Source organism: Lutjanus erythropterus, chromosome 16 (genome assembly GCF_056507025.1).
Source record: "Lutjanus erythropterus isolate fLutEry1 chromosome 16, fLutEry1.hap2, whole genome shotgun sequence".
NCBI classification, from domain to species: Eukaryota; Metazoa; Chordata; class Actinopteri; order Lutjaniformes; family Lutjanidae; genus Lutjanus; species Lutjanus erythropterus.
The window spans coordinates 36,533,819-36,558,435 of NC_139332.1; the positions used below are offsets into that span (position 1 = coordinate 36,533,819).

A 24,617-nucleotide genomic window follows, 5' to 3' on the forward strand; every position below is an offset into this window, starting at 1 on the left:
CTGCCACAACAACAGTGACCACAGCTGCTCCAACAACAACCACAGCTGCTCCAACAACAATCACAGCTGCTCCAACATCAACCACATCTGTACCATCCACAAGCACAGCTGCCACAACAACAGTGACCACAGCTGCTCCAACAACAACCACAGGTGCACCAACAACAACCACAGCTGAGACAACAACAAGCACAGCTGCCACAACAACAAGCACTGTTGCTCCAACAACAACCACATCTGAACCATTTACAAGCACAGCTGCCACAACAACAACCACAGCTGCCACAACAACAGTGACCACAGGGGTTCCAACAACAACCACAGTTGCTCCGACAACGACCACAGCCGCTCCATCAATAACCACAGCTGCAACAAAAACCACAGGTGCACCAACAACAACCACAGCTGCTCCAACAACAAGCACAGCTGAGACAACAACAAGCACTGCTGCTCCAACATCAACCACATCTGTACCATCCACAAGCACAGCTGCCACAACAACAGTTACCACAGCTGCTCCAACAACAACCACAGCTGCAACAACAACCACAGGTGCACCAACAACAACCACAGCTGCTCCAACAACAAGCACAGCTGCTCCAACATCAACCACATCTGTACTATCCACAAGCACAGCTGCCACAACAACAGTGACCACAGCTGCTCCGACAACAACCACAGCTGCTCCAACAACAAGCACAGCTGCTCCAACATCAACCACAGCTGCGACAACATCAAGTACTGCTGCTCCAACATCAACCACATCTGCACCATCCACAAGCACAGCTGCCACAACAACAGTGACCACAGGAGCTCCAACAACAACCACAGCTGCAAGAACAACCACAGGTGCACCAACAACAACCACAGCTGAGACAACAACAAGCATAGCTGAGACAACAACAAGCACTGCTGCTCCAACAACAACCACATCTGTACCATCCACAAGCACAGCTGCCACAACAACAGTGACCACAGCTGCTCCAACACCAAGCACAGCTGCAACAACAACCACAGGTGCACCAACAACCACAGCTGCGACAACAACAAGCACTGCTGCTCCAACATCAACCACATCAGGACCATCCACAAGCACAGCTGCCACAACGACAACGACCAGAGCCGCTCCAACAACAACCAGAGGTGCACCGCCATCAACCACAGCTGCTCCAACAACAACCACAGCTGAGACAACAACAAGCACTGCTGCTCAAACATCAACCACATATGTACCATCCACAAGCACAGCTGCCACAACAACAGTGACCACAGGTGCTCCAACAACAACCACAGCTGCAACACCAACCACAGGTGCACCAACAACAACCACAGCTGAGACAACAACAAGCACTGCTGCTCCAACATCAAGCACATCAGTACCATCCACAAGCACAGCTGCCACAACAACAGTGACCACAGTGGCTCCAACAACAACCACAGTTGCTCCGACAACGACCACAGCCGCTCGTACAACAACCACAGCTGCAACAACAACCACAAGTGCATCAACAACAACCACAGCTGCTCCAAGAACAACCGCAGTTGGTCCGACAACGACCACAGCCACTCCATCAATAACCACAGCTGCAAAAACAACCACAGGTGCACCAACAACAACCACATCTGTACCATCCACAAGCACAGCTGCCACAACAGTGACCACAGCAGCTCCAACAACGACCGCAGTTGCTCCGACAACGACCACAGCTGCTCCAACAACAACCACAGCTGCAACAACAACCACAGGTGCACCAACAACCACAGCTGAGATAACAAAAAGTAGAGCTGAGACAACAACAAGCACTGCTGCTCCAGCATCAACCACATCTGTACCATCCACAAGCACAGCTGCCACAAGAACAGTGACCAAAGCTGCTCCAACAACAATCACAGCTGCAACAACAACCACAGGTGCACCAACAACCACAGGTGCGACAACAACAAGCACTGCTGCTCCAACATCATCCACAGCAGTACCATCCACAAGCACAGCTGCCACAACAACAGTGACCACAGGAGCTCCAACAACAACCACAGTTGCTCTGACAACGACCACAGCCGCTCCAAGAACAACCACAGGTTTACCAACATCAAACACAGCTGCTCCAACAACAAGCACAGCTGAGACAAAAACAAGCACTGCTGCTCCAACATCAACCACATCTGTCCCATCCACAAGCACAGCTGCCACAACAACAGTGACCACAGCTGCTCCAACAACAACCACAGCTGCAACAACAACCACAGGTGCACCAAGAACAACCACAGCTGAGACAAGAACAAGCACAGCTGAGACAACAACAAGCACTGCTGCTCCAACATCAACCACATCTGAACCATCCACAAGCACAGCTGCCACAACAACAGTGACCACAGTGGCTCCAACAACAACCACAGTTGCTCCGACAACGACCACAGCCGCTCCTACAACAATCACAGCTGCAACAACAACCACAGGTGCATCAAGAACAACTACAGCTGCTCCAAGAACAACCACAGTTGGTCCGACAACGACCACAGCCGCTCCATCAATAACCACGGCTGCAAAAACAACCACAGGTGCACCAACAACAACCACAGCTGCTCCAACAACAAGCACAGCTGAGGCAACAACAAGCCCTGCTGCTCCAACATCAACCACATCTGTACCATCCACAAGCACAGGTGCCACAACAGTGACCACAGCAGCTCCAACAACGACCACAGCCACTCCGACAACAACCACAGCTGCCCCATCCACAAGCACAGCTGCCACAACAACAGTGACCACAGGAGCTCCAACAACAACCACAGCTGCAAGAACAACCACAGGTGCACCAACAACAACCACAGCTGCTCCAAGAAGAACCACAGTTGCACCGACAACGACCACAGCCACTCCAACAACAACCACAGGTGCATCAACAACCACAGGTGCAACAACAACCACAGGTGCACCAACAACAACCACAAGTGAGAAAACAACAAGCATAGGTGGGACAACAACAAGCACTGCTGCTCCAACATCAACCACATCTGTACCATCCACAAGCACAGCTGCCACAACAACAGTGACCACAGCTACTCCAATAACAACCACAGCTGCTCCAAGAACAACCACAGTTGCACCAACAACGACCACAGCCAGTCAAACAACAACCACAGCTGCAACAACAACCACAGTTGCTCCGACAACGATCACAGATACACCAACAACAACCACAGCTGAGAAAACAACAAGCACAGCTGAGACAACAACAAGCACTGCTGCTCCAACATCAACCATATCTGCACTATCCACAAGCACAGCTGCCACAACAACAGTGACCACAGCTGCTCCAAGAACAACCACAGTTGCTCCGACAACGAAAACATCCGCTCCAACAACAACCACAGGTGCACCAACATCAACCACAGCTGCTCCAACAACAACCACACTTACTCCGACAACGACCAAAGCCGCTCCAACAACAACAACCACAGCTGCAACAACAACCACAGCTGCTCCAACAACAACGACAGTTGCTCTGACAACGACCACAGCCACTCCAACAACAACCACAGCTGCACCATCCACAAGCACAGCTGCCACAACAACAGTGACCACAGGAGCTCCAACAACAACCACAGCTGCAACAACAACCACAGGTGCACGAACAACAACCACAGCTCACACAACAACAAGCATAGCTGAGACAAGAGCAAGCACTGCTGCTCCAACATCAACCGCATCTGTACCATCCACAAGCACAGCTGCCACAACAACAGTGACCACAGGAGCTCCAACAACAACCACAGCTGCAAGAACAACCACAGGTACACCAACCAAAACAACAGCTGCTCCAAGAACAACCACAGTTGCTCCGGCAACGACCACAGCCGCTCCAACAACAACCACAGCTGCAACAACAACCACAGGTGCACCAACAACAACCACAGCTAAGACAACAACAACCACTGCTGCTCCAACATCATCTACATCTGTACCATCCACAAGCACAGCTGCCACAACAACAGTGACCACAGGGGCTCCAACAACAACCACAGTTGCTCCGACAACGACCACAGCCACTCCAACAACAACCACAGGTGCACCAACAACAACCAGAGCTGAAACAATAACAAGCACTGCTGCTCCAACATCAACCACATCTGAACCATCCACAAGCACAGCTGCCACAACAACAGTGACCACAGTGGCTCCAACAACAACCACAGTTGCTACGACAACGACCACAGCCGCTCCTACAACAACCACAGCTGCAACAACAACCACAAGTGTATCAACAACAACCACAGCTGCTCCAAGGACAACCACAGTTGCTCCGAGAACGACCACAGCCGCTCCATCAATAACCACAGCTGCAAAAACAACCACAGGTGCACCAACAACAACCACAGCTGCTCCAACAACAAGCACAGCTGAGACAACAACAAGCACTGCTGCTCCAACATCAATCACATCTGTACCATCCACAAGCACAGCTACCACAACAGTGACCACAGCAGCTCCAACAACGACCGCAGTTGCTCCGACAACGACCACAGCTGCTCCAACAACAACCACAGCTGCAACAACAACCACAGGTGCACCAACAACAACCACAGCTGAGACAATAAAAATCACAGCTGAGACAACAACAAGCACTGCTGCTCCAGCATCAACCATATCTGTACCATCCACAAGCACAGCTGCCACAACAACAGTGACCACAGCTGCTCCAACAACAAGCACAGCTGCTACAACAATAAGAACAGCTGCTCCAACATTAACCACATCTGTCCCATCCACAAGCACAGCTGCCACAACAACAGTGAACACAGCTGCTCCAACAACAACCACAGGTGCACCAACAACAACCACAGCTGATACAACAACAAGCACAGTTGAGACAACAACAAGCACTGCTGCTCCAACATCAACCACATCTGAACCATCCACAAGCACAGCTGCCACAACAACAGTGACCACAGGGACTCCAACAACAACCACAGTTGCTCCGACAACGACCACAGCCGCTCCATCAATAACCACAGCTGCAAAAACAACCACAGGTGCACCAACAACAACCACAGCTGCTTCAACAACAAGCACAGCTGAGACAACAACAAGCACTGCTGCTCCAACATCAAACACATCTGTACCATCCACAAGCACAGCTGCCACAACAACAGTGACCACAGCTGTTCCAACAACAACCACAGCTGAGACAAAAAGAAGCACTGTTGCTCAAACATCAACCACATCTGTACCATCCACAAGTACAGCTGCCACAACAACAGTGACCACAGCTGCTCCAACAACAACCACAGCTGCAAGAACAACCACAGGTGCACCAACAACAACCACAGCTGCTCCAAGAACAACCACGGCTGAGACAACAACAAGCACTGCTGCTCCAACATCAACCACATCTGTACCATCCACAAGCACAGCTGCCACAACAACAGTGACCACAGCTGAGACAACAACAAGCATAGCTGAGACAACAACAAGCACTGCTGCTCCAACATCAACCACATCAGTACCATCCACAAGCACAGCTGCCACAACGACAACGACCACAGCCGCTCCAACAACAACCAGAGGTGCACCAACATCAACCACAGCTGCTCCAACAACAACCACAGGTGCACCAACAACCACAGCTGCTCCAACAACAACCACAGCTGAGACAACAACAAGCACTGCTGCTCAAACATCAACCACATCTGTACCATCCACAAGCAGAGCTGCCACAACAACAGTGACCACAGCTGCTCCAACAACAACCACAGCTGCAAGAACAACCACAGGTGCACCAACAACAACCACAGCTGCTCCAAGAACAACCACAGTTGCTCCGACAACGACCACAGCCGCTCCAACAACAACCACAGCTGCATCAACAACCACAGCTCCAACAACAACCACAGGTGCACCAAGAACAACCACAGCTGAGACAACAACAAGCACAGCTGAGACAACAACAAGCACTGCTGCTCCAATATCAACCACATCTGAACCATCCACAAGCACAGCTGCCACAACAACAGTGACCACAGTGGCTCCAACAACAACCACAGTTGCTCCGACAACGACCACAGCCGCTCCTACAACAATCACAGCTGCAACAACAACCACAGGTGCATCAACAACAACTACAGCTGCTCCAAGAACAACCACAGTTGCTCCGAGAACGACCACAGCCGCTCCATCAATAACCACAGCTGCAAAAACAACCACAGGTGCACCAACAACAACCACAGCTGCTCCAACAACAAGTACAGCTGAGGCAACAACAAGCACTGCTGCTCCAACATCAACCAAATCTGTACCATCCACAAGCACAGCTGCCACAACAGTGACCACAGCAGCTCCAACAACGACCGCAGTTGCTCCGACAACGACCACAGCTGCTCCAACAACAACCACAGATGCAACAACAACCACAGGTGCACCAACAACAACCACAGCTGAGACAACAAAAATCACAGCTGCTCCAACAACAAGCACAGCTGCTCCAACAACAAGAACAGCTGCTCCAACATCAACCACATCTGTCCCATCCACAAGCACAGCTGCCACAACAACAGTGACCACAGCTGCTCCAACACGAACCGCAGGTGCACCAACAACAACCACAGCTGATACAACAACAAGCACAGTTGAGACAACAACAAGCACTGTTGCTCCAACAACAACCACATCTGAACCATCTACAAGCACAGCTGCCACAGCAACAGTGACCACAGCTGCTCCAACAACAACCACAGTTGCTCCGACAACGACCACAGCCGCTCCAACAACAACCACAGGTGCACCAACATCAACCACAGCTGCTCCAACAACAACCACAGCTGAGACAACAACAAGCACTGCTGCTCCAACATCAACCACATCTGTACCATCCACAAGCACAGCTGCCACAACAGTGACCACAGGAGCTCTAACAACAACCACAGCTGTTCCGACAACAACCACAGCTGCTCCAACAACAACCACAGGTGCACCAACAACAACCACAGCTGCGACAACCACAAGCACTGCTGCTCCAACATCAACCACATCTGTACCATCCACAAGTACAGCTGCCACCACAACAGTGACCACAGCTGCTCCAACAAAAACCACAGCTGCCACGACAACAGTGACCACAGTTGCACCAACAAAGACCACAGCTGCAACAACAACAAGCACTGCTGCTCCAACATCAACCACATCTGTACCATCCACAAGCACAGCTGCCACAACAACAGTTACTACAGCTGCTCCAACAACAACCACAGCTGCAACAACAACCACAGGCGCACCAACAACAACCACAGCTGCTCCAACAACAAGCACAGCTGCTCCAACATCAACCACATCTGTACTATCCACAAGCAAAGCTGCCACAACAACAGTGACCACAGCTGCTCCGACAACAACCACACCTGCTCCAACAACAAGCACAGCTGCTCCAACATCAACCACAGCTGCGACAACATCAAGTACTGCTGCTCCAACATCAACCACATCTGCACCATCCACAAGCACAGCTGCCACAACACCAGTGACCACAGGTCCTCCAACAACAACCACAGCTGCAACAACAACCACAGGTGCACCAACAACAACCACAGCTGAGACAACAACAAGCACTGCTGCTCCAACATCAAGCACATCAGTACCATCCACAAGCACAGCTGCCACAACAACAGTGACCACAAGGGCTCCAACAACAACCACAGTTGCTCCGACAACGACCACAGCCGCTCCAACAACAACCACAGGTGCACCAACATCAACCACAGCTGCTCCAACAACAACCACAGCTGACACAACAACAAGCACTGCTGCTCCAACATCAACCACATCTGTACCATCCACAAGCACAGCTGCCACAACAGTGACCACAGGAGCTCCAACAACAACCACAGTTGCTCCGACAACGACCACAGCTGCTCCAACAACAACCACAGCTGCAACAACAACCACAGGTGCAGCAACAACAACCACAGCTGCGACAACATCAACCACATCTGTACCAACCACAAGCGCAGCTGCCACAACAACAGTGACAACAGCTGTTCTAACAACAACCACAGCTGCAACAACAACCACAGCTGCGACAACAACAAGCACTGCTGCTCCAACATCAACCACATCTGTACCATCCACAAGCACAGCTGCCACAACAACAGTGACCACAGCTGCAAAAACAACAACCACAGGTGCACCAACAACAACCACAGCTGAGACACTAACAAGCACAGTTGTGACAACAACAAGCACTGTTGCTCCAACAACAACCACATCTGAACCATCTACAAGCACAGCTGCCACAACAACAGTGACCACAGGGGCTCCAACAACAACCACAGTTGCTCCGACAACGACCACAGCCGCTCCATCAATAACCACAGCTGCAAAAACAACCACAGGTGCACCAACAACAACCACAGCTGCTCCAACAACAAGCACAGCTGAGACAACAACAAGCACTGCTGCTCCAACATCAACCACATCTGTACCATCCACAAGCACAGCTGCCACAACAACAGTTACCACAGCTGCTCCAACAACAACCACAGCTGCAACAACAACCACAGCTGCAACAACAACCACAGGTGCACCAACAACAACTACAGCTGCTCCAACAACACGCACAGCTGCTCCAACATCAACCACATCTGTCCCATCCACAAGCACAGCTGCCACAACAACAGTGACCACAGCTGCTCGGACAACAACCACAGCTGCTCCAACAACAAGCACAGCTGCTCCAACATCGACCACAGCTGCGACAACATCAAGTACTGCTGCTCCAACATCAACCACATCTGCACCATCCACAAGCACAGCTGCCACAACAACAGTGACCACAGGACCTCCAAGAACAACCACAGCTGCAAGAACAACCACAGGTGCACCAATAACAACCACAGCTGCTCCAAGAACAACCACAGTTGCTCCGACAACAACCACAGCCGCTCCAACAACAACCACAGCTGCAAGAACAACCACAGGTGCACCAAGAACAACCACAGCTGAGACAACAACAAGCACAGCTGAGACAACAACAAGCACTGCTGCTCCAACATCAACCACATCTGAACTATCCACAAGCACAGCTGCCACAACAACAGTGACCACAGCTGCTCCAACAACAACCACAGCTGAGACAACAACAAGCACTGTTGCTCAAACATCAACCACATCTGTACCATCCACAAGTACAGCTGCCACAACAACAGTGACCACAGCTGCTCCAACAACAACCACAGCTGCAAGAACAACCACAGGTGCACCAACAACAACCACAGCTGCTCCAAGAACAACCACGGCTGAGACAACAACAAGCACTGCTGCTCCAACATCAACCACATCTGTACCATCCACAAGCACAGCTGCCACAACAACAGTGACCACAGCTGAGACAACAACAAGCATAGCTGAGACAACAACAAGCACTGCTGCTCCAACATCAACCACATCAGTACCATCCACAAGCACAGCTGCCACAACGACAACGACCACAGCCGCTCCAACAACAACCAGAGGTGCACCAACATCAACCACAGCTGCTCCAACAACAACCACAGGTGCACCAACAACCACAGCTGCTCCAACAACAACCACAGCTGAGACAACAACAAGCACTGCTGCTCAAACATCAACCACATCTGTACCATCCACAAGCAGAGCTGCCACAACAACAGTGACCACAGCTGCTCCAACAACAACCACAGCTGAAAGAACAACCACAGGTGCACCAACAACAACCACAGCTGCTCCAAGAACAACCACGGCTGAGACAACAACAAGCACTGCTGCTCCAACATCAACCACATCTGTACCATCCACAAGCACAGCTGCCACAACAACAGTGACCACAGCTGAGACAACAACAAGCATAGCTGAGACAACAACAAGCACTGCTGCTCCAACATCAACCACATCAGTACCATCCACAAGCACAGCTGCCACAACGACAACGACCACAGCCGCTCCAACAACAACCAGAGGTGCACCAACATCAACCACAGCTGCTCCAACAACAACCACAGGTGCACCAACAACCACAGCTGCTCCAACAACAACCACAGCTGAGACAACAACAAGCACTGCTGCTCAAACATCAACCACATCTGTACCATCCACAAGCAGAGCTGCCACAACAACAGTGACCACAGCTGCTCCAACAACAACCACAGCTGCAAGAACAACCACAGGTGCACCAACAACAACCACAGCTGCTCCAAGAACAACCACAGTTGCTCCGACAACGACCACAGCCGCTCCAACAACAACCACAGCTGCATCAACAACCACAGCTCCAACAACAACCACAGGTGCACCAAGAACAACCACAGCTGAGACAACAACAAGCACAGCTGAGACAACAACAAGCACTGCTGCTCCAACAGCAACCACATCTGTACCATCCACAAGCGCAGCTGCCACAAATGTGACCACAGGACCTCCAAGAACAACCACAGCTTCAATAACAACCACAGGTGCACCAATAACAACCACAGCTGCTCCAAGAACAACCACAGTTGCTCCGACAACAACCACAGCCGCTCCAACAACAACCACAGCTGCAAGAACAACCACAGGTGCACCAAGAACAACCACAGCTGAGACAACAACAAGCACAGCTGAGACAACAACAAGCACTGCTGCTCCAACATCAACCACATCTGAACTATCCACAAGCACAGCTGCCACAACAACAGTGACCACAGTGGCTCCAACAACAACCACAGTTGCTCCGACAACGACCACAGCCGCTCCTACAATAACCACAACTGCAACAACAACCACAAGTGCATCAACAACAACCACAGCTGCTCCAAGAACAACCACAGTTGCTCCGAGTACGACCACAGCCGCTCCATCAATAACCACAGCTGCAAAAACAACCACAGGTGCACCAGCAACAACCACAGCTGCTCCAACAACAAGCACAGGTGAGACAACAACAAGCACTGCTGCTCCAACATCAACCACATCTGTACCATCCACAAGCACAGCTGCCACAACAGTGACCACAGCAGCTCCAACAACGACCGCAGTTGCTCCGACAACGACCACAGCTGCTCCAACAACAACCACAGCTGCAACAACAACCACAGGTGCAACAACAACCACAGGTGCACCAACAACAACCACAGCTGAGACAACAAAAAGCACAGCTGAGACAACAACAAGCACTGCTGCTCCAGCATCAACCACATCTGTACCATCCACAAGCACAGCTGCCACAACAACAGTGACCAAAGCTGCTCCAACAACAATCACAGCTGCAACAAGAACCACAGGTGCACCAACAACCACAGGTGCGACAACAAGAAGCACTGCTGCTCCAACATCATCCACATCAGTACCATCCACAAGCACAGCTGCCACAACAACAGTGACCACAGGAGCTCTAACAACAACCACAGTTGCTCCGACAACGACCACAGCCGCTCCAAGAACAACCACAGGTGCACCAAGAACAACCACAGCTGCTCCAACAACAAGCACAGCTGAGGCAACAACAAGCACTGCTGCTCCAACATCAACCACATCTGTATCATCCACAAGCACAGCTGCCACAACAGTGACCACAGCAGCTCCAACAACGACCACAGCCGCTCCAACAACCACAGCGGCAACAACAACCACAGTTGCTCCAACAACAACCACAGTTGCTCTGACAACGACCACAGCCACTCCGACAACAACCACAGCTGCCCCATCCACAAGCACAGCTGCCACAACAAAAGTGACCACAGGAGCTCCAACAACAACCACAGCTGCAAGAACAACCACAGGTGCACCAACAACAACCACAGCTGCTCCAAGAACAACCACAGTTGCACCGACAACGACCACAGCCACTCCAACAACAACCACAGCTGCATCAACAACCACAGCTGCAACAACAACCACAGGTGCACCAACAACAACCACAAGTGAGAAAACAACAGGCATAGGTGAGACAACAACAAGCACTGCTGCTCCAACATCAACCACATCTGTACCATCCACAAGCACAGCTGCCACAACAGTGACCACAGCAGCTCCAACAACGACCACAGCCGCTCCAACAACCACAGCTGCAACAACAACCACAGCTGCTCCAACAACAACGACAGTTGCTCTGACAACGACCACAGCCACTCCGACAACAACCACAGCTGCCCCATCCACAAGCACAGCTGCCACAACAAAAGTGACCACAGGAGCTCCAACAACAACCACAGGTGCAAGAACAACCACAGGTGCACCAAGAACAACCACAGCTGCTCCAAGAACAACCACAGTTGCACCGACAACGACCACAGCCACTCCAACAACAACCATAGCTGCATCAACAACCACAGCTGCAACAACAACCACAGGTGCACCAACAAAAACCACAAGTGAGAAAACAACAAGCATAGGTGAGACAACAATAAGCACTGCTGCTCCAACATCAACCACATCTGTACCATCCACAAGCACAGCTGCCACAACAGTGACCACAGCAGCTCCAACAACGACCACAGCCACTCCAACAACAACCACAGCTGCATCAACAACCACAGCTGCAACAACGACCACAGGTGCACCAACAACAACCACAGCTGAGACATCAACAAGCACAGCTGAGACAACAACAAGCACTGCTGCTCCAACATCAACCACATCTGCACCATCCACAAGCACAGCTGCCACAACAACAGTGAGCACAGGCGCTCCAACAACAACCACAGCTGCAAGAACAACCACAGGTGCACCAATAACAACCACAGCTGCTCCAAGAACAACCACAGTTGCTCCAACAACAACCACAGCCGCTCCAACAACAACCACAGCTGCATCAACAACCACAGCTGCAACAACAACCACAGGTGCACCAATAACAACCACAGCTGCTCCAAGAACAACCACAGTTGCTCCAACAACAACCACAGCCGCTCCAACAACAACCACAGGTGCACCAACAACCACAGCTGCGACAACAACAACCACTGCTGCTCCAACATCAACCACATCTGTACCATCCACAAGCACAGCTGCCACAACAACAGTGACCACAGCTGTTCCGACAACAACCACAGCTGCTCCAACAACAAGCACAGCTGCTCCAACATCAACCACAGCTGCGACAACATCAAGTACTGCTGCTCCAACATCAACCACATCTGCACCATCCACAAGCACAGCTGCCACAGCAACAGTGACCACAGCTGCTCCAACAACAACCACAGCTGCAACAACAACAACCACAGGTGCACCAACAACCACAGCTGCGACAACAACAAGCACTGCTGCTCCAACATCAACCACATCAGTACCATCCACAAGCACAGCTGCCACAACGACAACGACCACAGCCGCTCCAACAACAACCAGAGGTGCACCAACATCAACCACAGCTGCTCCAACAACAACCACAGCTGAGACAACAACAAGCACTGCTGCTGAAACATCAACCACATCTGTACCATCCACAAGCACAGCTGCCACAACAACAGTGACCACAGCTGCTCCAACAACAACCACAGCTGCAACAATAACCACAGGTGCACCAACAACAACCACAGCTGAGACAACAACAAGCACTGCTGCTCCCACATCAAGCACATCAGTACCATCCACAAGCAGAGCTGCCACAACAACAGTGACCACAAGGGCTCCAACAACAACCACAGTTGCTCCGACAACGACCACAGCCGCTCCAACAACAACCACAGGTGCACCAACATCAACCACAGCTGCTCCAACAACAAGCACAGCTGAGACAACAAAAAGCACTGCTGCTCCAACATCAACCACATCTGTAACATCCACAAGCACAGCTGCCACAACAGTGACCACAGGAGCTCCAACAACAACCACAGTTGCTCCGACAACGACCACAGCTGCTCCAACAACAACCACAGCTGCGACAACATCAACCACATCTGTACCAACCACAAGCACAGCTGCCACAACAACAGTGACCACAGCTGCTCCAACAACAACCACAGCTGCAACAACAACCACAGGTGCACCAACAACAACCACAGCTGCGACAACAACAAGCACTGCTGCTCCACCATTAACCACATCTGTACCATCCACAAGCACAGATGCCACAACAACAGTGACCACAGCTGCTCCAACAACAACCACAGCTGCAACAATAACCACAGGTGCACCAACAACAACCACAGCTGAGACAACAACAAGCACAGCTGAGACAACAACAAGCACTGCTGCTCCCACATCAAGCACATCAGTACCATCCACAAGCAGAGCTGCCACAACAACAGTGACCACAAGGGCTCCAACAACAACCACAGTTGCTCCGACAACGACCACAGCCGCTCCAACAACAACCACAGGTGCACCAACATCAACCACAGCTGCTCCAACAACAAGCACAGCTGAGACAACAAAAAGCACTGCTGCTCCAACATCAACCCCATCTGTAACATCCACAAGCACAGCTGCCACAACAGTGACCACAGGAGCTCCAACAACAACCACAGTTGCTCCGACAACGACCACAGCTGCTCCAACAACAACCACAGCTGCGACAACATCAACCACATCTGTACCATCCACAAGCACAGATGCCACAACAACAGTGACCACAGCTGCTCCAACAACAACCACAGGTGCACCAACAACAACCATAGCTGAGACAACAACAAGCACAGTTGAGACAACAACAAGCACTGTTGCTCCAACAACAACCACATCTGAACCATCTACAAGCACAGCTGCCACAGCAACAGTGACCACAGCTGCTCCAACAACAACCACAGTTGCTCCGACAACGACCACAGCCACTCCAACAACAACCACAGGTGCACCAACATCAACCACAGCTGCTCCAACAACAACCACAGCTGAGACAACAACAAGCACTGCTGCTCCAACATCAACCACATCTGTACCGTCCACAAGCACAGCTGCCACAACAGTGACCACAGGAGCTCCAACAACAACCACAGCTGTTCCGACAACAACCACAGCTGCTCCAACAACAACCACAGGTGCACCAACAACAACCACAGCTGCGACAACCACAAGCAATGCTGCTCCAACATCAACCACATCTGTACCATCCACAAGCACAGCTGCCACCACAACAGTGACCACAGCTGCTCCAACAAAAACCACAGCTGCCACGACAACAGTGACCACAGTTGCACCAACAACAACCACAGCTGCAACAACAACAAGCACTGCTGCTCCAACATCAACCACATCTGTACCATCCACAAGCACAGCTGCCCCATCAACAGTTACCACAGCTGCTCCAACAACAACCACAGCTGCAACAACAACCACAGGTGCACCAACAACAACCACAGCTGCTCCAACAACAAGCACAGCTGCTCCAACATCAACCACATCTGTACTATCCACAAGCACAGCTGCCACAACAACAGTGACCACAGCTGCTCCGACAACAACCACAGCTGCTCCAACAACAAGCACAGCTGCTCCAACATCAACCACAGCTGCGACAACATCAAGTACTGCTGCTCCAACATCAACCACATCTGCACCATCCACAAGCACAGCTGCCACAACAACAGTGACCACAGGAGCTCCAACAACAACCACAGCTGCAAGAACACCCACAGGTGCACCAACAACAACCACAGCTGAGACAACAACAAGCATAGCTGAGACAACAACAAGCACTGCTGCTCCAATATCAACCACATCTGTACCATCCACAAGCACAGCTGCCACAACAACAGTGACCACAGGTCCTCCAACAACAACCACAGCTGCAACAACAACCACAGGTGCACCAACAACAACCACAGCTGAGAGAACAACAAGCACTGCTGCTCCAACATCAAGCACATCAGTACCATCCACAAGCACAGCTGCCACAACAACAGTGACCACAAGGGCTCCAACAACAACCACAGTTGCTCCGACAACGACCACAGCCGCTCCAACAACAACCACAGGTGCACCAACATCAACCACAGCTGCTCCAACAACAACCACAGCTGACACAACAACAAGCACTGCTGCTCCAACATCAACCACATCTGTACCATCCACAAGCACAGCTGCCACAACAGTGACCACAGGAGCTCCAACAACAACCACAGTTGCTCCGACAACGACCACAGCTGCTCCAACAACAACCACAGCTGCAACAACAACCACAGGTGCACCAACAACAACCACAGCTAGGACAACATCAACCACATCTGTACCAACCACAAGCACAGCTGCCACAACAACAGTGACGACAGCTGCTCCAACAACAACCACAGCTGCAACAACAACCACAGCTGCGACAACAACAAGCACTGCTGCTCCAACATCAACCACATCTGTACCATCCACAAGCACAGCTGCCACAACAACAGTGACCACAGCTGCTCCAACAACAAGCACAGCTGCTCCAACATCAACCACATCTGTCCCATCCACAAGCACAGCTGCCACAACAACAGTGACCACAGCTGCTCGGACAACAACCACAGCTGCTCCAACAACAAGCACAGCTGCTCCAACATCGACCACAGCTGCGACAACATCAAGAAGCACTGCTACTCCAACATCAACCACATCTGCACCATCCACAAGCACAGCTGCCACAACAACAGTGACCACAGTGGCTCCAACAACAACCACAGTTGCTCCGACAACGACCACAGCCGCTCCTACAACAATCACAGCTGCAACAACACCCACAGGTGCATCAACAACAACCACAGCTGCTCCAAGAACAACCACAGTTGCTCCGAGAATGACCACAGCCGCTCCATCAATAACCACAGCTGCAAAAACAACCAAAGGTGCACCAACAACAACCACAGCTGCTCCAACATCAACCACATCTGTATCATCCACAAGCACAGCTGCCACAACAGTGACCACAGCAGCTCCAACAACGACCACAGCCACTCCTACAACAACCACAGCTGCAACAACAACCACAGGTGCACCAACAACAACCACAGCTGCAAGAACAACCACAGGTGCACCAACAACAACCACAGCTGAGACAACAACAAGCACAGCTGAGACAACAACAAGCACTGCTGCTCCAACATCAACCACATCTGAACTATCCACAAGCACAGCTGCCACAACAACAGTGACCACAGTGGCTCCAACAACAACCACAGTTGCTCCGACAACGACCACAGCCCCTCCTACAACAACCACAACTGCAACAACAACCACAAGTGCATCAACAACAACCACAGCTGCTCCAAGAACAACCACAGTTGCTCCGAGTACGACCACAGCCGCTCCATCAATAATCACAGCTGCAAAAACAACCACAGGTGCACCAACATCAACCACATCTGTACCATCCACAAGCACAGCTGCCAAAACAACAGTGACCACAGCTGCTCCAACAACAACAGCTGCAACAACAACCACAGGTGCACCAAGAACAACCACAGCTGAGACAACAACAAGCACAGCTGAGACAACAACAAGCACTGCTGCTCCAACATCAACCACATCTGAACCATCCACAAGCACAGCTGCCACAACAACAGTGACCACAGTGGCTCCAACAACAACCACAGTTGCTCCGACAACGACCACAGCCGCTCCTACAACAATCACAGCTGCAACAACACCCACAGGTGCATCAACAACAACCACAGCTGCTCCAAGAACAACCACAGTTGCTCCGAGAATGACCACAGCCGCTCCATCAATAACCACAGCTGCAAAAACAACCAAAGGTGCACCAACAACAACCACAGCTGCTCCAACATCAACCACATCTGTATCATCCACAAGCACAGCTGCCACAACAGTGACCACAGCAGCTCCAACAACGACCACAGCCACTCCTACAACAACCACAGCTGCAACAACAACCACAGGTGCACCAACAACAACCACAGCTGCAAGAACAACCACAGGTGCACCAACAACAACCACAGCTGAGACAACAACAAGCACAGCTGAGACAACAACAAGCACTGCTGCTCCAACATCAACCACATCTGAACTATCCACAAGCACAGCTGCCACAACAACAGTGACCACAGTGGCTCCAACAACAACCACAGTTGCTCCGACAACGACCACAGCCCCTCCTACAACAACCACAACTGCAACAACAACCACAAGTGCATCAACAACAACCACAGCTGCTCCAAGAACAACCACAGTTGCTCCGAGTACGACCACAGCCGCTCCATCAATAATCACAGCTGCAAAAACAACCACAGGTGCACCAACAACAACCACATCTGAACCATCTACAAGCACAGCTGCCACAGCAACAGTGACCACAGCTGCTCCAAGAACAACCACAGTTGCACCGACAACGACCACAGCCACTCCAACAACAACCACAGCTGCATCAACAACCACAGCTGCAACAACAACCACAGGTGCACCAACAACAACCACAAGTGAGAAAACAACAGGCATAGGTGAGACAACAACAAGCACTGCTGCTCCAACATCAACCACATCTGTACCATCCACAAGCACAGCTGCCACAACAGTGACCACAGCAGCTCCAACAACGACCACAGCCGCTCCAACAACCACAGCTGCAACAACAACCACAGCTTCTCCAACAACAACGACAGTTGCTCTGACAACGACCACAGCCACTCCGACAACAACCACAGCTGCCCCATCCACAAGCACAGCTGCCACAACAAAAGTGACCACAGGAGCTCCAACAACAACCACAGCTGCAAGAACAACCACAGGTGCACCAACAAAAACCACAGCTGCTCCAAGAACAACCACAGTTGCACCGACAACGACCACAGCCACTCCAACAACAACCACAGCTGCATCAACAACCACAGCTGCAACAACAACCACAGGTGCACCAACAAAAACCACAAGTGAGAAAACAACAAGCATAGGTGAGACAACAACAAGCACTGCTGCTCCAACATCAACCACATCTGTACCATCCACAAGCACAGCTGCCACAACAGTGACCACAGCAGCTCCAACAACGACCACAGCCACTCCGACAACAACCACAGCTGCACCATCCACAAGCACAGCTGCCACAACAATAGTGACCACAGGGGCTCCAACAACAACCACAGTTGCTCTGACAACGACCACAGCCGCTCCAACAACAACCACAGCTGCAACAACAACCACAGGTGCACCAACAACGACCACAGCTGCTCCAACAACAACCACAGCTGCACCATCCACAAGCACAGCTGCAACAACAACAGTGACCACAAGAGCTCCTACAACAACCACAGCTGTAACATCAACCACAGGTGCACCAACAACAACCATAGCTGACACAACAGTGACCACAGCAGCTCCAACAACGACCACAGCTGCACCATCCACAAGCACAGCTGCAACAACAACAGTGACCACAAGAGCTCCTACAACAACCACAGCTGCAACATCAACCACAGGTGCACCAACAACAACCATAGCTGACACAACAACAAGCATAGCTGAGACAACAGCAAGCACTGCTGCTCCAACATCAACCACATCTGTACCATCCACAAGCACAGCTGCCACAACAACAGTGACCACAGGAGCTCCAACAACAACCACAGCTCCAACAACAACCACAGCTGCAACAACAACCACAGGTGCACCAACCACAACCACAGCTGCTCCAACAACAACCACAGTTGCTCCGACAAAGACCACAGCCGCTCCAACAACAACCACAGCTGCAACAACAACCACAGGTGCACCAACAACAACCACAGCTGCGACAACAACAACCACTGCTGCTCCAACATCAACCACATCTGTACCATCCACAAGCACAGCTGCCACAACAGCAGTGACCACAGCTGCTCAAACAACAACCACAGCTGCAACAACAACCACAGCTGCAACAACAACCACAGGAGTTCCAACAACAACCACAGTTGCTCCGACAACGACCACAGCCGCTTCAACAACCACAGCTGCAACAACAACCACAGGTGCACCAACAACAACCACAGCTGCTCCAACAACAACCACAGCTGAGACAACAACAAGAACTGCTGCTCCAACATCAACCACATCTGTACCATCCACAAGCACAGCTGCCAAAACAGTGACCACAGGAGCTCCAACAACAACCACAGGTGCACCAACAACAACCACAGCTGAGACAACAACAAGCACAGCTGCTCCAACAACAACCACAGCTGAGACAACAACAAGAACAGCTACTCCAAAATCAACCACATCTGTAACATCCACAAGCACAGCTGCCACAACAGTGACCACAGGAGCTCCAACAACAACCAGAGTTGCTCCGACAACGACCACAGCCACTCCAACAACCACAGCTGCAACAACAACCACAGGTGCACCAACAACAACGACAACTGCTCCAACAACAACCACAGCTGCTCCCAGAACAACCACAGTTGCTCCGACAAAGACCACAGCCGCTCCATCAATAACCACAGCTGCTCCAACATCAACCACAGCTGCGACAACAACAAGCACAGCTGCTCTAACAACAACCACAGCTGCGAAAACAACAAGTACTGCTGCTCCAACATCAATCACATCTGCACCATCCACAAGCACAGCTGTCACAACAACAGTGACCACAGGGGCTCCAACAACAACCACAGCTGCAAGAACAACCACAGGTGCACCAACAACAACCACAGCTGCTCCAAGAACAACCACAGTTGCTCCGACAATGACCACAGCCGCTCCAACAACAACCACAGCTGCAACAACAACCACAGGTGCAACAACAACAACCACAGCTGCGACAACAACAAGCACTGCTGCACCAACAGCAACCACATCTGTACCATCCACAAGCACAGCTGCCACAACAACAGTGACCACAGGGGCTCCAACAACGACCACAGTTGCTCTGACAACGACCACAGCCGCTCCAACAACAACCACAGCTGCAACAACAACCACAGGTGCACCAACAACGACCACAGCTGCTCCAACAACAATCACAGCTGCAACAACAACCACAGGTGCACCAACAACAACCACAGGTGCTCCAAGAACAACCACAGTTGCTCTGACAACGACCACAGACGCTCCATCAATAACCACAGCTGCAAAAACAACCACAGGTGCACCAACATCAACCACAGCTGCTCCAACAACAAGCACAGCTGCTCCAACAACAACCACAGCTGCTCCAAGAACAACCACAGTTGCTCCGACAACGACCACAGCCGCTCCAACAACAACCAGAGGTGCACCAACAACAACCACAGCTGATCAAACAACAAGCACAGCTGAGACAACAACAAGAACAGCTGCTCCAACATCAACCACATCTGAACTATCCACAAGCACAGCTGCCACAACAACAGTGACCACAGTGGCTCCAACAACAACCACAGTTGCTCCGACAACGACCACAGCCCCTCCTACAACAACCACAACTGCAACAACAACCACAAGTGCATCAACAACAACCACAGCTGCTCCAAGAACAACCACAGTTGCTCCGAGTACGACCACAGCCGCTCCATCAATAACCACAGCTGCAAAAACAACCACAGGTGCACCAACAACAACCACATCTGAACCATCTACAAGCACAGCTGCCACAGCAACAGTGACCACAGCTGCTCCAAGAACAACCACAGTTGCACCGACAACGACCACAGCCACTCCAACAACAACCACAGCTGCATCAACAACCACAGCTGCAACAACAACCACAGGTGCACCAACAACAACCACAAGTGAGAAAACAACAGGCATAGGTGAGACAACAACAAGCACTGCTGCTCCAACATCAACCACATCTGTACCATCCACAAGCACAGCTGCCACAACAGTGACCACAGCAGCTCCAACAACGACCACAGCCGCTCCAACAACCACAGCTGCAACAACAACCACAGCTGCTCCAACAACAACGACAGTTGCTCTGACAACGACCACAGCCACTCCGACAACAACCACAGCTGCCCCATCCACAAGCACAGCTGCCACAACAAAAGTGACCACAGGAGCTCCAACAACAACCACAGCTGCAAGAACAACCACAGGTGCACCAACAACAACCACAGCTGCTCCAAGAACAACCACAGTTGCACCGACAACGACCACAGCCACTCCAACAACAACCACAGCTGCATCAACAACCACAGCTGCAACAACAACCACAGGTGCACCAACAAAAACCACAAGTGAGAAAACAACAAGCATAGCTGAGACAACAGCAAGCACTGCTGCTCCAACATCAACCACATCTGTACCATCCACAAGCACAGCTGCCACAACAATAGTGACCACAGGGGCTCCAACAACAACCACAGTTGCTCTGACAACGACCACAGCCGCTCCAACAACAACCACAGCTGCAACAACAACCACAGGTGCACCAACAACGACCACAGCTGCTCCAACAACAACCACAGCTGCACCATCCACAAGCACAGCTGCAACAACAACAGTGACCACAAGAGCTCCTACAACAACCACAGCTGCAACATCAACCACAGGTGCACCAACAACAACCATAGCTGACACAACAGTGACCACAGCAGCTCCAACAACGACCACAGCTGCACCATCCACAAGCACAGCTGCAACAACAACAGTGACCACAAGAGCTCCTACAACAACCACAGCTGCAACATCAACCACAGGTGCACCAACAACAACCATAGCTGACACAACAACAAGCATAGCTGAGACAACAGCAAGCACTGCTGCTCCAACATCAACCACATCTGTACCATCCACAAGCACAGCTGCCACAACAACAGTGACCACAGGAGCTCCAACAACAACCACAGCTCCAACAACAACCACAGCTGCAACAACAACCACAGGTGCACCAACCACAACCACAGCTGCTCCAACAACAACCACAGTTGCTCCGACAAAGACCACAGCCACTCCAACAACAACCACAGCTGCAACAACAACCACAGGTGCACAAACAACAACCACAGCTGCGACAACAACAACCACTGCTGCTCCAACATCAACCACATCTGTACCATCCACAAGCACAGCTGCCACAACAGCAGTGACCACAGCTGCTCAAACAACAACCACAGCTGCAACAACAACCACAGCTGCAACAACAACCACAGGAGTTCCAACAACAACCACAGTTGCTCCGACAACGACCACAGCCGCTTCAACAACCACAGCTGCAACAACAACCACAGGTGCACCAACAACAACCACAGCTGCTCCAACAACAACCACAGCTGAGACAACAACAAGAACTGCTGCTCCAACATCAACCACATCTGTACCATCCACAAGCACAGCTGCCACAACAGTGACCACAGGAGCTCCAACAACAACCACAGGTGCACCAACAACAACCACAGCTGAGACAACAACAAGCACAGCTGCTCCAACAACAACCACAGCTGAGACAACAACAAGAACAGCTACTCCAAAATCAACCACATCTGTAACATCCACAAGCACAGCTGCCACAACAGTGACCACAGGAGCTCCAACAACAACCAGAGTTGCTCCGACAACGACCACAGCCACTCCAACAACCACAGCTGCAACAACAACCACAGGTGCACCAACAACAACGACAACTGCTCCAACAACAACCACAGCTGCTCCAAGAACAACCACAGTTGTTCCGACAAAGACCACAGCCGCTCCATCAATAACCACAGCTGCTCCAACATCAACCACAGCTGCGACAACAACAAGCACAGCTGCTCTAACAACAACCACAGCTGCAAAAACAACAAGTACTGCTGCTCCAACATCAATCACATCTGCACCATCCATAAGCACAGCTGTCACAACAACAGTGACCACAGGGGCTCCAACAACAACCACAGCTGCAAGAACAACCACAGGTGCACCAACAACAACCACAGCTGCTCCAAGAACAACCACAGTTGCTCCGACAATGACCACAGCCGCTCCAACAACAACCACAGCTGCAACAACAACCACAGGTGCAACAACAACAACCACAGCTGCGACAACAACAAGCACTGCTGCACCAACATCAACCACATCTGTACCATCCACAAGCACAGCTGCCACAACAGTGACCACAGGAGCTCCAACAACAACCACAGGTGCACCAACAACAACCACAGCTGAGACAACAACAAGCACAGCTGCTCCAACAACAACCACAGCTGAGACAACAACAAGAACAGCTACTCCAAAATCAACCACATCTGTAACATCCACAAGCACAGCTGCCACAACAGTGACCACAGGAGCTCCAACAACAACCAGAGTTGCTCCGACAACGACCACAGCCACTCCAACAACCACAGCTGCAACAACAACCACAGGTGCACCAACAACAACGACAACTGCTCCAACAACAACCACAGCTGCTCCAAGAACAACCACAGTTGCTCCGACAAAGACCACAGCCGCTCCATCAATAACCACAGCTGCTCCAACATCAACCACAGCTGCGACAACAACAAGCACAGCTGCTCTAACAACAACCACAGCTGCAAAAACAACAAGTACTGCTGCTCCAACATCAATCACATCTGCACCATCCATAAGCACAGCTGTCACAACAACAGTGACCACAGGGGCTCCAACAACAACCACAGCTGCAAGAACAACCACAGGTGCACCAACAACAACCACAGCTGCTCCAAGAACAACCACAGTTGCTCCGACAATGACCACAGCCGCTCCAACAACAACCACAGCTGCAACAACAACCACAGGTGCAACAACAACAACCACAGCTGCGACAACAACAAGCACTGCTGCACCAACATCA

At 51.3% G+C, this 24,617-nt stretch overlaps 1 protein-coding gene across 1 annotated transcript in view; it reads left to right on the forward strand.

Moving 5' to 3' along the window:
• LOC146313580 (uncharacterized) overlaps positions 1–24,617 on the forward strand; it is a 91,326-nt gene that overhangs the window by 43,976 nt on the left and 22,733 nt on the right. The window contains exons 16-32 of the mRNA XM_084739496.1: positions 16–552; positions 2,185–2,247; positions 2,677–3,219; positions 5,185–6,105; positions 6,586–7,563; positions 10,159–11,199; positions 11,251–12,372; positions 12,466–12,639; positions 13,144–14,115; positions 14,413–16,743; positions 17,941–19,182; positions 19,558–20,127; positions 22,369–22,515; positions 22,570–23,480; positions 23,645–23,651; positions 23,695–23,814; positions 23,911–24,459. Coding sequence (XP_084595622.1) covers positions 16–552; positions 2,185–2,247; positions 2,677–3,219; positions 5,185–6,105; positions 6,586–7,563; positions 10,159–11,199; positions 11,251–12,372; positions 12,466–12,639; positions 13,144–14,115; positions 14,413–16,743; positions 17,941–19,182; positions 19,558–20,127; positions 22,369–22,515; positions 22,570–23,480; positions 23,645–23,651; positions 23,695–23,814; positions 23,911–24,459 — 12,228 coding nt within the window. The remainder of the gene's footprint in view (positions 1–15; positions 553–2,184; positions 2,248–2,676; positions 3,220–5,184; positions 6,106–6,585; positions 7,564–10,158; positions 11,200–11,250; positions 12,373–12,465; positions 12,640–13,143; positions 14,116–14,412; positions 16,744–17,940; positions 19,183–19,557; positions 20,128–22,368; positions 22,516–22,569; positions 23,481–23,644; positions 23,652–23,694; positions 23,815–23,910; positions 24,460–24,617) is intronic.